This window comes from Mustela erminea, chromosome 3 (assembly GCF_009829155.1).
Source record: "Mustela erminea isolate mMusErm1 chromosome 3, mMusErm1.Pri, whole genome shotgun sequence".
Lineage (NCBI taxonomy): Eukaryota > Metazoa > Chordata > Mammalia > Carnivora > Mustelidae > Mustela > Mustela erminea.
The window spans coordinates 153,417,709-153,434,190 of NC_045616.1; the positions used below are offsets into that span (position 1 = coordinate 153,417,709).

At 43.0% G+C, this 16,482-nt stretch overlaps 1 protein-coding gene across 1 annotated transcript in view; it reads left to right on the top strand.

Annotated features, from left to right (window-relative positions):
- The window catches only part of DNAH5 (dynein axonemal heavy chain 5), a 264,535-nt gene that overhangs the window by 120,565 nt on the left and 127,488 nt on the right, over window positions 1-16,482 (top strand). The window contains exons 31-35 of the mRNA XM_032337743.1: window positions 753-916; window positions 3,903-4,059; window positions 7,970-8,182; window positions 8,946-9,170; window positions 10,556-10,728. Of these exons, the coding sequence (XP_032193634.1) occupies window positions 753-916; window positions 3,903-4,059; window positions 7,970-8,182; window positions 8,946-9,170; window positions 10,556-10,728 (932 nt within the window). The remainder of the gene's footprint in view (window positions 1-752; window positions 917-3,902; window positions 4,060-7,969; window positions 8,183-8,945; window positions 9,171-10,555; window positions 10,729-16,482) is intronic.

The window sequence follows — 16,482 nt, forward strand, 5'->3', positions numbered from 1 at the left end:
CTCTAAAAAAATCTACGTTTAAAAATTTTATAGCATTAGGGTTATACTGTAATTAATTTTGTTTTATTTATTTATTTATTAAAGATTTATTTATTTGAAGAGAGAGTGCACACAGGTGGGGAGGGGCAGAGGGAGTCTTTTTTTTTTTTTTAAAGACTTTATTTATTTGAGAGAGAGCAAGAGCGGGGTTAGGGGCAGAGGAAGAGGGAGAAGCAGACTCCCTGCTAAACAGGGAGCCTGATGTGGGGCTCCATGTGAGGCTTGATGTGGGGCTTGATCCGAGGACTCTGAGATCATGACCTGAGCTGAAACCAAGAGTCAGATGCTTAATTGACTAAGCCATCCAGGCATCCCCTAATTTTGTATCTTATTTTTAAATGTTTGCCTTGTTTCCTAGATATAAAAACAATTCAGTGCTCAGAATAGAAAACTTGAAAAACATAAAATTCACTTTATTTAGAGATAACTGTCAAAAATGCTTGGGAGCGCTCTTCCCTCCTAGGCTGTCTCATATTGTATTTTCATTTCTGTATCTGTCTTCTTTTAGTTAACATAATGGGGGTATCTTCTTTAAGGAAGGGGGTGGGATGGTGCTGAAGGAGAGTTGAAATAGAACACATGTGACTTTTTAGGCATGTACAGTTGGGGTATCCAGACTGGTCAGAAATCTGGTCTCAGTGGAAGGTCTGTGAGATGCTCTGACCTTGAGATCACAGATGTGTCCAAGTGTGTGTTGTTACCTCATTCTGTAGGAAGCCAAGCGCTTTTCCAACATCGATAAATCTTGGGTGAAGATTATGACTCGGGCCCACGAAATGCCAAATGTCATTCAGTGTTGTGTTGGGGATGAGACCTTGGGGCAGCTGTTACCACATTTGCTGGACCAGCTGGAAATGTGCCAGAAATCCCTCACTGGGTAAGTTAATTGGCCCTGGGAAACCTGCCTTAGCATCCAAGAGATGAATGGGACTAGAGGGACTAGACAGCATTAAGAATATTGATTTTCTTTTGCCAAAACTTGGTTCATGTCTGATGTTGTTGTACAGATAAAACTGGTAGCTCAGCACCTCATGTTTTGGAATAAGGGGACTTAGGGCTTCTTCCATTACTGGGACAAGATCTTGCAAACATTCTCATGAAGTTTTTGCTTTTTAAAATTAATACACCTACTTTTCTGATTTCCTTCTTGGAAAAACATCTGAAGAGACAAAATATTTAATTATACACAACCAAGAACAATATGAACACTGTAATTTACACACGTAGTCAAGATTATATAGAAATGAGGCTTCATACATCTGTGGTGTATACACACACACACACACACACACACACACACACACGTATAGGAAGCAGGTTGGGTGAATTCCAGGAGCAACAGATATTTTTCTTTTCTTTTCCTTTGGCTAGTCAAGATCAAGTCATGTGAGCAGAAATACGTTAAATAGTAATATTGTAAAAACAGTTAACTACACATGTTTTCATTTATATTTTATTCTGACTGAAATATAATTGACATACAATATTATACTAGTTTTAATATACAACAAAACTACTTGCAAGCGAATCCTCCAAAATAGATTTTTAGGAAAAAATAGAATCTCAGGTATGAAGGATTTGATGCATTTTATAAAATTGTTGAATGAAAGCAAGTGACTGTTGAAGGACATTTGACGAAAGGACTTTTGTTTTCGAATGGTTGATCATGTACCGTTCTTTTTAACCATAATGATTAGCACGACCAGCCATGTTGCAGCGCCTCTGAAGGTTCTTGCTTGATGGCCATGCAGTCTACCCAGACTCAGGCCAGAGGGAAAAGGCCAGAGGGAAAGAAGAAAAGGATTAGAAAGCTTCCATGCTCTCAGAGCTCTTCATGTTGGAAAGGTTGAGGGGCATGAATCACTAGGACATCATGCAGGACTCAGTTGCCCCTGAGAAGCTTGCTGAGGAGTCATATCACTGGTCTTTCTGCAGCTGAATTTGTTGCTTTGCTTCCTCCTCTCCCACCCTCCACTGTACATACACACTCATGCATGCAAACACACTCCTTTTTTCCTCTTTTCTTTTTCTTTTCTTTTTTTATCGTGCTCTCTTTGACATTGTTTTATAACTCCTTGGAGGAATAAGTCTACTCTGAAATTATTCATAGTTTTTACTGAGCTTTTCATGACTTTTGGTTCCTGAAGGGTTATGGGCCAAAGCACATATTCCTGGTATAAACACTGGAATATTAATGTTTACACAAAAGAACACCCTTCTCAGCTGATGAGGGTCTGCAGCAATCGGAGGGGACTTCTGACAGGTCTGGAATAAATTGTCTTGTCTACTCTGTCACAGAGGTTTTGTGGTCACGTTTCACGTGTCTCCTTTCAGTCTTGTCTCACTGGAGAGACAACATTACCTGATTCCTCATCAGAATCAGACTAGGTTACTGTGAAGGGGACAGCAAGTAAAGGGGATAAATCGGTAAGAATGTTTTTACTCTTACCAATAAGAATAAAGAGTAAGGAATACCCTATTCTCAATAAAGAGTAAAGATTAAGCTTCTACGAATAAGATGGATTGGGATATTTAAAATAAAATTCGCCTTTTCTGGGTAAGGAAAGAAAAGCTAAGACAAACAACATAAAACACGCTGAGCATAAAAGTAAGACTTTAGGAGAATGAGGAGGATGGAATCAGAGACTCTTGGGCAGTCTTATTCTGCCCCCTCTCTGAGGCCAGACTTTGTATTTTTTTTCACGTGCCCAAAGTGAATAAATCCAAATTGCCAAAAACGATTAGAGTGTATTTTACTGAGTATTTCATGAGCGTTGAGGAGGAAGATTACATCGCACGCAAAGCTTGTCCATTTCTGCCGCTTTAGAGGCACGTCACTTCCACAATCTACCCTTCTGTCTCCTTCCTTTCTTTGCTTCTTTCAGCCTCTGAAAAAAGTCCTCTCTTTTGTCCTAAGGAGTTTGGCTTCTGCCCTCATGCTGGGCCTCCCACGCAATGACACACATGTCTAGCATTAGACTAAGTGTGGCCGGCCAAGTGTGGTCTAAAGGGTGCAGCTGGCTTGGCTTCTGGTCTACACGGTCCTTAGTAAAAACTCTACCTTCCTAGAAAAGATTCTGCCTGTATGCACTAAGAACATTTCCCCCATGATTTTACACAGGAATGAAACAATAATACACATGACAAGGAAGGAACAGAAATTCAAAAAAAAGATTAAAAAGGATTTCTGGTAAGATTTTACAATGTAAGGAATTACAATGAAAACTGGAATAATTATATGGAAGTATGCAAGGAAATAAAGTTACAGTGGTACGGGTATGAAAATAACAGAAAAATTATATCCATAGCACAAAGGGTCGCTGTAAAATAAATAGAGAAATGAAAGCACAGTTGCAAGCAGGGCAATGACGGAAACATTCCCCGGGTTTCCTCCTGGAGCAGGGAGCAGCACTAGAACCTCTTCGTACGGTTTATTCAGAGCTGGATTTTACTTCTGCTTTGGTGATGGATTCATTGCGTTCTTTAAGGTGCAATCCAAGAATGAGATGCAGCCTTTCGCTGACACAGCACGGTGCTTGCAAACAACTCTAACCCCCCCTAAACTCCTGGTGTGTAATTGCTCCTGTCCGCCACCAAGAAAGTACAGTTTTCCGGATGAAGTCAAATGTATACCTTACCCTTGTGAAAGCTGAAGAAATTCACCTATTAATCCTGTAAAAAAAAAATTTCCTTTCAAATATGGAATGCTACTTGGCAAGAGGAGGAATAAAACAAAACAAGACATTGAACAGAATATGGGAAAATGAGATTGTCTCAAGATCTTTCCCCACCCAGATTAATTTATTTCTAGAAAGGCCTGCTGTGTGTGCTTATACAGTATCTCTTTGCGTCTCCCCACATAGGTACTTGGAGAAAAAACGGCTGTGCTTTCCTCGGTTCTTCTTCGTCTCAGACCCTGCGCTCTTGGAGATCCTGGGGCAGGCGTCAGACACACACACTATACAGGCCCATTTGCTGAATGTGTTCGACAACATCAAAACCGTCAAGTTCCATGAAAAGGTTTGCCTACTTGGAACTGCTGGCCAGCACTTGCCATCTCTTAAACTTCCACTGTCTTTATGAAGTAGCTCTCTGGTCGGTACAAAGGGTAACTTCCCTGTCTGTTCTCGCTCTCAGCCCGTGATGAAAAGCGAACTTCTGGGCCCCATTTGTCTTCAGAACTGTGTGATTTCTTAATCTCCAAAGTGTAAATTTGAGTAACAACTAGTTTAAACGTGATTAGGAATGCACTGTGTGTAGCATTTGTAGTTTTGCATGCCAAGCTAGGTGTTTAGAAATTCGACAAACCAAGGAAAGCAATTGTTCAGAGAATAATGCCTTCGCTAAACAGAATTACCTCGGTGATTGGGTTGTTTTATCAGCTTTCAGACGTTTTTGGCATGATCGTAGTCCCTGTTTCTCATCATGCTTGATTGAAACCTTTTTTTTTTTTTTTAAACACTTCCAAGAAGTTTCTAGAATCATGGAGTTGCAGGGAACCTAAGAGAAGCCATTCAATGTGAGGATGTTGCCATTTGCACAGCTGCCCTTGGACGCCGCCTGATCCATCCTGTCACCCACAGTTCCCTGAGACAGTGACCTCTCTGGTTTGACAGTGTGTTCTGTCGTCCCCTGGGGCTTCCTGTAAACCCTCATTTATTCATCCTGGCGTGCGGTTTGCTCTTACTGAGCAGCCTCTGTGTGCCAGACGGCGTGCGTAGCATGGGAATACGGAGGACTTGGGGAGCCATGCTCGAGTGGGGTCTTTCTAGAGCGTAGTCGCTGCGGTGGTGGGCCTGTCGCATCACAAACAGTCAAACGCCGGTCCTGTAAGTTCACACCCCTGGTATGTGCCAGGCATGGTCGGTCCTGTAAGTTCACGCCCGTGGGTACGTGTCAGGCATGGTGCTCGTCCTGGGGTTCTAAGGGAGAATTGATCATAATCAACACTGAAGGCATTTTTATGCAATACAGCATTCATCAGACATTTGGCAATTTAATGGTTGATAATTATCGATTGGCTGCGCTTGTGTTGTGCACAGAGAGCATGGGGATGCTGTTGGGGGCCTTCGCCTGGTAGTGTAAGGGAAGGCCTTCTGCAAAGAACGTGGTGCTTGAACTGATGATTTGAAGAGAAACACAGCCCGGCAGGTGGGGAAGCTGAACATGGACCGTTCAAAGGAAGGGCAGGTGCAGGGGTCCGAAGGTGGGGCAACCGGGGTGTCAGAACTGTGAGGAACTGTACTAGTTTGCTAGGGTTGCTCTGGATTGACAACAGAAATATATTCTCTCACAGTTCTGGAGGCTGGAAGTCTGTCTGATCTAAGGTGCCAGTGGGGTTGGTTCCTACTGGAGGGTCTGTAGGAGAATTTATTCCATGCTTCTCTCCTACGTTCTGGTGGCACTTGACAACCCTGGATGTTCCTTTGCTTAGACACCTGTCACGTTGGCATCTGCTTTTGTCTTCCCATGATGCTTTCCTTGTGTGTCTGTGTCTTAGTTTCCTTCCATTTACAAGATCACCAGTTCCTGGAGTAGGGCCACGTTCATCTTACTTGATGACTTCTACAAAGACCCTATTTCCAGATAAGGTCCCATTCACAGGTACTGGGGCTTAGGACTTAAACATTTATTTTGGGGGTGCACAGTTTAACCCAGAAGAGGCAGTGGTGAGCAAGGGGAAAAGGCAAGAAGGAGATATGGACCAAATTCCAAAAGGCCAAGTGCACCACACTACAGAATTCCATTTCATCCCGAACGTGACAGAAGGCACGGGAGGTTTTTACATAGGGAAGTGACCTGACCTATATTTCAGAAAGATTCTCTGGCTCAGTGTCATGGGCGAATAGAAGGGGGGACAGGGAAACTAGTATCGGAAATGATAGCACAGTAAGCATGGAAAGACTGAGCTGCTACGACAAAGCCTTGAGAAGGAGGGCGGGCAGACAGGAAGGGAGGACAGGGTGGACTTAGTGGTTGAAAATCATGTTTTTTTGTAGATTTGCTGCATGTGTGTGTTTAAAGATGTACTGAATTACACAGGAATTTCTCCCTGATGTTTTGCTCAAATCCTCTTGGGCTAGGACTTCAAGGTTACAGAGGGAAGCTTCTCATGGTCTCATTGTACAGTGAGGTCAAATTAAACTTCCTCATTTTTAGCCACCGTTCATAGAAATTACTTCTTAAAATAAATAGCATTGCTTTAAAAAATTTTTTATTAACATATAATGTATTATTACCCCCAGGGGTACAGGTCTGTGAAGCGTTAGGTTTATACACTTCACAGTACTCACCATAGCACATGCCCTCCCCAATGTCCATCACCCAACAGCCCTCTCCCTACCCCCCTTCCCCCCCAGCAACCCTTAGTTTGTTTTGTGAGATTAAGAGTCTCTTACGGTTTGTCTCCCTCCTGATCCCATCTTGTTTCATTTTTTCCTCCCTACCCCACAAACCCCCCACTTTGCCTCTCAAATTCTTCACATCAGGGAGATCATATGATAATTCTCTTTCTCTGATTGACTTATTTAGCTCAGCATAATACCCTCTAGTTCCATCCATGTCGTTGCAAATGGCAAGATTTCACTTCTTTTGATGGCTGCATAGTATTCCATTGTATATATACACCACATCTTCTTTATCCATTCGTCTGTTGATGGACATCTAGACTCTTTCCATAGTTTGGCTACTGTGGACATTGCTTCTATAAACATTTGGATGCACGTGCCCCTTTTGATCACTACATTTGTATTTTTAGGGTAAATACACAGTAGTGCAATTGCTGTGTTGTAGGGTAGATCTATCTTCAACTTTTTGAGGAACCGCCATGCTCTTTTCCAGAGTGGCTGCACCAGTTTGCATTCCCACCAATAGTGTAGGAGGGTTCCCCTTTCTCTGCATCCTTGCCAGCATCTGTTGTTTCCTGGCTTACTAGCATTGCTTTTTTTGTCCTTTGTTCTTAACCATAATGTCTCTACAACCAGGGGCACATCCTGTTTTTGTGGGTCCTCACTCTTATAAAATGACAAATACAAATTTATATTCAGGACTTGGAAAGGGACTGTTTAAATGACAGGCCATGGAAATTGTGTCTTATGAGCTTCTTGGTAGATCACAACTAGGGAAGGTTCATTAATATGGTCCTAACTTGGAACTCAAAGGAATGATATTCCACTTAGCAAAGAATGATAGTGACAACAAACATTCGTATTTACTCGATAGTTTGCCGTATTTGATGTACTCATCATCAGCCTATGAAGTGGGTGGGGAAGCAGGACAGGCATGGTTTTTAATGGGCTAGTGATAAGCGGGAATTAGTCTCAGAGCTGTGTCCCCATCATTGCATGGTCAACGAGTGGCAGAACACCATTCGAGCCCATATTTTAGTAAACAGGATTCTATTCTCAAGAGGCCATACTGCATGGGGGCTGGCGTGAGAAGACCAGTCGAGGAGCTGGGTTTGAATCAGAAAATGTTCTGTGCTGCCGGGAGCTCTCGTAAGAAGCACGGCATTTCCTACAGGATTGGGCTTACCTGGTAAGGTGTTTGCATGGATCATATTGCCAGTGTCGACTTGGTAAGCTTGTGGTGTGGATGACAGGCTCTTACGGTGTCCTTTATCATTTGGGGAAACTAGTCGTCTTTTGATCATCACATTCATAGTGAGTATTTCTCTTAGAAAACAAGCTTTCCCCTCTCAGGTATAGACTGTTTGGAACTGATTTAGTATTCCCTTCTAGATTTCACGGGCACCTTCTTTTTGTTGGCTTGAAATTGATTTTATATCATCTTTTGCCTTTTATTTTACAATCCATAGCTTAACTTCCTTCGGGAAGGATAGCATTGCCAAGAGAGCTGCAGAGGTATTCATTCTTTATATGAATATGGCTGGTTTGTTTTTGTTTTTTATTTTTTTTGGCTTCTACCATAGATCTATGATCGCATTCTGTCAATCTCCTCTCGAGAGGGTGAGACCATTGAATTGGATAAACCTGTGATGGCAGAGGGTAATGTGGAAGTTTGGCTTAATTCTCTCCTGGAGGAGTGTCAGGCCTCCTTGCATCTCGTGATTCGCCAGGCAGCTGCAAATATTCAAGAAACAGGTTTCCAGCTGATTGAATTTCTTTCTTCCTTCCCCGCTCAGGTCAGTGTATTGAAATTGGAAAGTATTTTCTACAGAATAGTCATTTGAGATCTCATACATTGTCTGTTGTAAGCTACACAACTGGCTATAATTTAAGACTGGACCAGAATTAAGATTTTCACAAGAATTTTTTTTAATGTGAATAATCTTAAAGGTTTCAGCTACAGATTATTTGGTTATATATATGTCATATGTCCAAACACATATATTGTCTTACATATGTTTTTTTATATATGTTTTCTTTATTTTTTTTTTAACTTAAAAGGTTTTTTTCCCCTGCTGAATGTCTTTAATAAATAAATTACAAAAAAGTACTGAGTGTATGGTTTACTGGAAAGACAAGAAATGGATTTTAGTATGAAAATGGAGAAAATGTTTTCTTAGCCATTATGATCAGTAAAGATTTTTCTGAGTATTCACCATGTGTAGACCTTGTGTTAGTTCAAGGAAAACAGGTTTAAGACATATTCTTTTCCTTCTAGTAACTTGAAGTGTATCTAGCAAAGAAATATGACTTTAACAGTAAATGATTTAAAATTATAAGGAAAACATTGTGGACACCTCATGAGTCTCTATGTATGTAATCACCAGGTGGATGGTATGAATAGAATTTCCATAGGTTTCCAAACGATGAATCAAGTTGATGCAATCAAGGATGACCTTATATTTGCATACTAATCACCATTATCCACGGTATTTTAACTTCTATTTAAATATATTAATATGCCACACACACTCATAAAGCCTTTTTCGTTTCCAAAAGGTTGGATTATTGGGAATTCAAATGATATGGACACGGGATTCAGAAGAAGCCCTCAGAAATGCCAAGTTTGATAAAAGAATCATGCAGAAAACCAATCAGTCTTTTCTGGAGCTACTGAACACATTGATAGGCATCACAACAAAGGATCTGAGTTCCATGGAACGGGTCAAATATGAGACTTTGATTACTATTCACGTGCACCAAAGGGATATCTTTGATGGCCTGGTAAATGCTTTATAAATGCTATGGCATATACAGAAAAGCAAATACTGGGCATTATCTGTGTTTACTTGTGGGAATTGGTTTGAACGAATTCAAAGAAAAGGTCAGGCAAACAGAAGAGTCAGGCAAAGCGTCACTGTCATGATGAGACATCATTGCTCAGATTTCCTTTTTCAATCCCATTTTGATGATCTCTGCTAAGATGTTATTGAGCAATTCAACTTTCTTTTTAAAATTCTTTACGTGATCACTGTTAACACTAAACTGCCAGGTAGCATCCCAGAAAACCTTTCATTTGTCTTCTGCTCCTATAGTTAGTAGGTAAGGATTACCAGTTTCTTGTTACAGAAAAATGAGTAACACTGCTAGAAGAGTGGCTTTGTGCTTCCTCCAAGGCTTTTGATAAATCCCATCTTGAACAAGTTTTGCTACCTTTTATGTCATTGATTGCCAGTGGCCTTTCCTAATATGGTTGGTGACATTCAGGTGACATGCAGAGTTTTACCTTTAAGGAGAGGACAGAGGGGCAAACAGAGTTTAGTAGCTACAGAAAACAGGAAGTGTGAAAAGAAATGAAATTTGTCCTGTACTCTAAAGTAGAACACTAGATAAGAGGCAAGAAGCTCTTATTTTCCTAGTAATTTGCTGGATCGTGTCTCACCCCATTATGTAAAAAAGATCATAAAAGATTGATTCGGATGTACTGGGAAGAAGCTCTTTCAAGCTGCTGTGGTCTAATCTCCTCTCTTAACAGTTAAGCACAGCACTTGCTTCTCTGAGAAATAAAGGGGTCTGGATAATTTTGCATTTATTATTTGTCAAAGAAAATGATTAAAAGGGCCTAAACTTTTGGTTAAAAAATTCAGGCAAAAGCATTGCTGGACAATAACCTACCATTTAGATGTTAGGCCCTTTGGCCTGCTGCAAATCCTAGGAAAAATAATGAATGGATTAGGGGAAAAACCCAACAGTGTACTTTGTCATAATCATAAGAGATGCCTTTTTCCCAATGAGATTGTTTTATTGTATGCCAAAACATGGTTTTTGTAGATTGTGCCTTTTATGGCTCTGCAAGGCTGCAGTAAGAGCACTGCAGAAACGTGCAATGTGAGAAATGAGTATCTTACTGTGAAAATACGTCCCGCTACTTACATTGGTGGGCACAATTAGGGATTTCTCTTGAATTTTTCTATTCCCGTAACTTCTAAAGTATCCTTTCTGCTGATCAGTGAATGAACGGGTTGGTTGGTGATGTAGTTGACATCTCCGAACCAGTGGGGTTGTCTCTGAGTCTCATTTGCATCCCATTAGGACCCGCAGGAGTGCTCACGTGCGTACTTTATACGCGACTCTCATCTCAGCGTTAACGTGTATCTTTTGCATTTCAGTGTCACATGCATATCAAGAGCCCTACAGACTTCGAGTGGCTGAAACAGTGCAGATTTTATTTTAACGAAGATTCTGACAAGATGATGATCCACATCACAGATGTGGCTTTCATATACCAGAATGAATTTTTAGGCTGCACTGACAGGCTTGTCATAACTCCACTCACAGACAGGTGATGGAAGGATTCTGTGATTCCACAACCTCTCTCCCTCCGCCCCCTCCCCAACATTTTTATTCTCGTGAGTTCCTCCGGGGACTTCTGCTTAATGTCTCTTTAGGGTTTAGAGGCTCTTGGATACCAGCGTCTTTGAAATTCAGTATTTTTAGCTGTACCCACGGATCTTTGCTTGGGATTTAGGTTTGTGACTAAATGCTTTGCTTCCTTTACCTTCAGTCTTAGAGGGGCCACGTTTAAAGGACTCAGTGGACATCCAATGGGCAAGGAAAGGAATGAATTGCCACATGTCAATAGGTACAAATCACAGATGGCCTTGAAGGCTGCTTTGGGGACGGTGGCACCTACTGTTATTACAAAGAATTAAGATGGTATTTTAGCAGGAATGAAATTGAGTATCAGCGCAGGAGAAAAGTAATGGCGAGGATGGTGGCCTGGACCTCTGGCGCTCTTCCCTGTCCTCTGCCTGTTACGTTAGCAGCTGTGCTAGCCAGAGATGCCTCACCTCTTTCCGTGACTCCGCGTCCTCATCCGTGAGATGAGCTAGGTTGCCTGCGAGAGTCCTTCCACAGCTCTGTAACTCCCTAGTCCCTTTCGAACTTCAGGGCATCCGCTAATTGTGCAGACACTGTGCTCAGGGAGGCAGCGGATACCTGTTTTGGACAAAATGGCTGAGTGCTAAAATCAGGATTTGGCTCAAGTAGAAGCTGAAGCGGAATCTCATTCATTTTCATGAAGTGAATCTCTGGGCCGTTAGATGAAGAGTATCAGACCAAACATAAAAGTTTGACATCATACCCCTGTTCCTCCCGAGAAGCTTGTTCCTCCTGCTTGTTTGTGATGCTAAGTGCAATGCCGGCTTTCAGCGGAGGGATTTTATCTTCACTCTCCTCCTCGCCGTCCTCTTTCTAGTCCTCCGTAGCCTGCATTGAAGATGGTTTATGCTGGATGTACTTTGGGAGTGTTTGTCTCTGTTTTGAAGTGCAGGGGTGGCTGATCACCAGATGTGGCAAATCCCTTGAAACATCTGTGGCTCGAGCAGTGATTTCCCACCTTTTGCCTCCTCAGACCCTCCCCGCGCGCTCTCTCTCTGGTGAAGACCACTTTTCCTGTTTGAGGGGGAAGGTGATGTCCCAGGAGAGACTGTGCCCTCACTCCTCTCTCGTGCGTCTGCCTTTGTGCAGTCAGCTCTCCGGGTGGACGTTCTGTGCCATCCTCCACAGCCAACGTCTCCACCGACAGTGGTTTTCTCTCTGGGAACATCATCGGTTTTCATTTCCAGCTGGATTGTTCTCATCAACATACAAATCTGCTGTAACTGCTATCAGAAAGAAAATCCTACAGCGAACCCTCAGGGTTTCTTCCCATTTCTGTGCTTCTGTCAAAACGCCTCAGAAACACCTGTTCCTCTTCACCTATTTTATTTTGAATTCACTCCGGTTCGGCTCTCTGTCATTTTCCATTGATCCCATAGGGGCTCACCACAAATTTGGAAGGTCGAACAACAGAAATGGCTGATTCTATGGTCTGCGTGTTACAAGTCTGACCTGTGTTTTTCTGGGCTGACATCAGGTATCCGCAGGGCTGTGCTCCCTCCTGGTGTCTGCAAGGCAGAACCCACTTCCTATGTTTTAGGTCATTGGCAAAACTCCTTTCTTGGCAGTGGAGGGGCCCCGGCCAGGTTTTCTTGCTGACCATCAGCTGAGGGCTGTTCCCAGCTTTGGGAGGCTCCAGCGTCCCTCGGTTCACGACCCTGTCCTCCATCTTCACAGTCAGCAGCGGGGGGTTGAGACCAGTTTGTGCATCGACTTTCTCTCTGGCTTCAGTCCTGTGTCTGATCCAGTCTTCTGCCTCCCAGCTCACCTCTGAAGGACTCGTGAGATTAGATTGGGCCCAACAGGTAGTCCAGGATCATCTCTCACGAGGCCTTCGACATTATAGCTGCGAAGTCCCTGAGTCATTCGACAGAACCTATTACAGGTTTCAGGGATTAGAACGTGGATCTCTCTGCTGCGGGGAGGTTATGCTGCCTCTCACGCTCTCTCCCGTCTCTGGGCAGATGCCACGTAGATCTTCGGGTCGCCCCATGCACCGGGCATTACTCATTCTCAGCTTTCCTGGCCCGTCAGAAAACACACTCTCCTTGTGATCTGCTCTCTCCACACACTTCTCGGACACCACGCTCTCCTGGCGCTTCGTGCTCTTCCGGTCACCTGCACTCTTCTGGTTGTCCCTTCATACACCTTCTGGTTCCTCTTTATCTTCTTGGTCTAAATGTAGAACATGCCAGGACTCTGTCCACCTGCGTTCCCTGCTCTGGTGGTCTCATGTGGCTTTGGGTGTCATGCAGATGTGGACTCCTCAGTCTGCACCCAACCGGGGCCTCTCACCTGAACTCCAGACACATAGACCCACTTGCCTGTGCTACATGTTCACTTGGATAGGTGCAGGGAATTTACACTTACCGTGTCTGATTGTGCCCCTGCAAACCCGCCTTCCTGTAGTCTTCCCCATCCTAACAAACGATGAATCCATCCTTCGGTTGCTCAAGCCGAAATCCTTGGAGCATCCTTGGCGCCTTCCTTTTTCTCTCGCTTCCTCATCCCATCGATCTTCAAGCTCGCTCAGCGCCATTTCCAGAAATCATCCAGGATGTGACCACTCTTTGATATTGTCATGCTGTTCCAAGCCACCATAATCTCTAGCCGGGATTATTGCGGTAGGCTTTTAACTAGTCTCCCTGCTTCTGCCATCCCCCCTCCCCCCTCCCCTGCAGAGTCTACTCTCAAGTCAGACACCAGGACATAAGTCATATTCTGTCCCCTCTTTGCCTCAGTCCACCCACTGTCTTTCTCTCTCACCCAAAAAGAACGCCAGTGTCCTCATGTTGGTCCGCAGGGTCTGGCATGAGCTGACTCTGGCTGCTTTTCTGTTTCTTTTTCCTCATTCAGCTTCAGCCGCTTGCTCCTTGGCTGGTCCTTGAGCAGCGCACCCTTGCTTCAGAGCCCTGGCACTTGCTGGGCTCTCCCCTTGACCTGAATTCTTTCTCCCATCAGTACCGGCAGAGTTTGCGTCCTCGCCGCCTCCTGGGCTCTGCTCGCATGACGTCCCAGAGCTGTCTTTATTTTTTCTGTTTGCTATTTTTAAATAACTTGTTTCCTTCCTTTAGGATGTCCGCTGAAGAGCCAGCATGGACTTCCCGTGATTTATTTACTATTCCTAGAATAGTGCTGTCACATTATAGGTGCTGAAGAAGCGTTTCCCGAATCAATGCAAGAAATGTTTATTTTCAGAGTCACATCTTTGTGGTGAAAAATTTAAATAGGACAGAAGAACATACAATTGGAAGTATGAGAGTAAAGTTTCCCCTGTTTTTTAAAACCAGTTTATTTCCTTTCTTCCTGGAAATGTCTAATGCTTGTGTGTTAAAATTCTTTTTTAATTTTCACATATAAGTATCAGACTATACAAACTTCTCTGCACCCTCATTCTTTCATTGTGTTCACTGTATCAGAAAAACTGGATAACTTTAAAAGCAAAGTGGGTATCTGTAAGTTTGTCTCAGCCTGTCTCCCCCTAACTGTTCATTTGCTTATTTTTCTTTATCTTGATGATGGGAGAAGTGAGTTACCATTTTGTTGTTATTGTTGTTGTTGAACCCTGGGATTCCACGGCGAGCTTTGCTGCGCTTTTACAGAAGCACCCCTCACTAAAATTAATACTTACAAAGTCAAAGACCAGAGGCATTGATCTACTTGTCAGTCTTTTCCCGATTGCCCTGTGGCAGTTCAACAATGTTGGCAGCTTTAGTCTCTGGGAAGTTCACCGTCAGGTGGATGGAGCTGCTGATATTCCAGATGATAAAATAGTTGTACTAATTTGCTAAGAACATACAGCACCTTTCTCTGAAAGCTCATGGTGTTTTTCATGACTAGTCCTTCCTTCCACTCTGGGCACAAGCAGAGAAGACAAAAGTCATCTTTGCTGCCCCTGTCACTCGGGCAGAGGGCAGCAGAAATCAAATGCTGGTAGAAGCTTCTTGTCTGCTTGATAAGAAATGTAGGTAGGTCTAAGCAACCTGCGCCTTTGTCTCAAGTATTCTCACGGCTCCTGTGAGTCACACTCTCATGTTGAGCCCTGGATTCTGCCTTCCACAGCTGTGTGGTCTTGGCCAAGACACCTAACCTCTCTGATTCCCTCCTTTTGGAATTACCGTGTGGACTAGAGGTGATGGATGTAGGTACCCAGGCCTGGCACCCAGTAAATGTTAGGTCATTATTGTTGTTGCTATGACTATGGTTTCTTTTAATCATCAATAACATGTTCTTTATCAATGCTTCCTTTTGTTTCTCCTTAAGCATGTTCTATAATCAGAGTCTATAACCAAACCAAAGAAAAGGAACAAAGAAAAATAAGTTCCTGATGTCTGTCTCCTTGCCTTAGGAGGTTTTTAGCATTTGGGAATCAATATTCTTTAAGAATAGGAGCTGAAAACACTATGAATGTTGGTTTTTGTGGTTGGATTTGGTTAAATTGAATTCCATCATAAGACCTGGATCATGGGGCTGGCCATTGTTGGTTTAACGTGATAGTCAAATTCTACATCTCTCTCTCTCTCTCTCTCTCTTTTTCTTAAATTTCTTGATATATAGGAAGGAATGCAACTATAGTTGCATTCTTTATTTTATTTATAAATAAAGAATATTCTTTAGAATATTTATTCTTTATTTATTCTATTTATTTATTCTTTATTAAAGAATATTTATTATTAAAGAATATTAAAGAATATTCTTTATTTTATTTTATTTATTTTTTAAAAGTAGGCTGCATGGGGGAGCCTCGTTGGCTCAGTGGGTTAAGGCCTCTGCCTTCAGCTCGGGTCATGGTCTCAGGGTCCTGGGATCGAGCCCCGCATCGGGCTCTCTGCTCAGTGGGGAGCCTGCTTCCCTTCCTTTCTCTCTGCCTGCTTCTCTGTCTACTTGTGATCTGTCTGTCAAATAAATAAATAAAATCTTTAAAAGAGAAAAAAAAAAGTAGGCTGCATGCCTAACTTGGGGCGTGAACTCACAACCCTGAGATTAATAGGCACATGCTCTATCAACTGAGTAAACCAGGTGGCCCCACATTGTGCATCTCTAATTCCAGTAGCTGCTGGGAGAGGAGGAGCCAATTAAGACTGTACAGCTGGGCTGGCACAAGACATTTATTTAATAAGAGTTCGTAGAGTACTAGGTGCCAGGTTTAGGGAAGTAGTTGAAGGTACAAGTATGAACTAGACCCCGTTCCTGAGAGCAGAGAGCTTAGGGCAGTCTGCTGGGGAGATAGAAAGCTGCAGAAAACCACTAAGCACATAGAAGTCCAAATCCTTTTCCTGAATGATGACATTTTTTAAATCAGCCAAGAGACTAGAAAGGAAAGTAGGAAAGAGGAGGGGAGGTGCACATACATCTAGAATACTTGAGGGCATCACATGAATGTGGACATGAAGATCCATGCTTGTCTCTGAAAGGCAAGTTCTAGAGGAGTCTGGGGGCCAGCGTAGCAGCTGGGCCGAAGCCTCACCCAGCGGAGGAACGAAGGGATCCAGCCCCTGGCTCGCCCACTTATTTTTCGTGTAATTAGGATGCCTTTAAGGCACCTTAACAGCTTGCTGGTACTTCAGGTCAAATATAGACCCAGATGATCCCAGTTGTAAAAAGGGTTTGCAAGACGAGGTAGTGGGTGGCCAGAGTTCCTGGAGATTTATTCCTT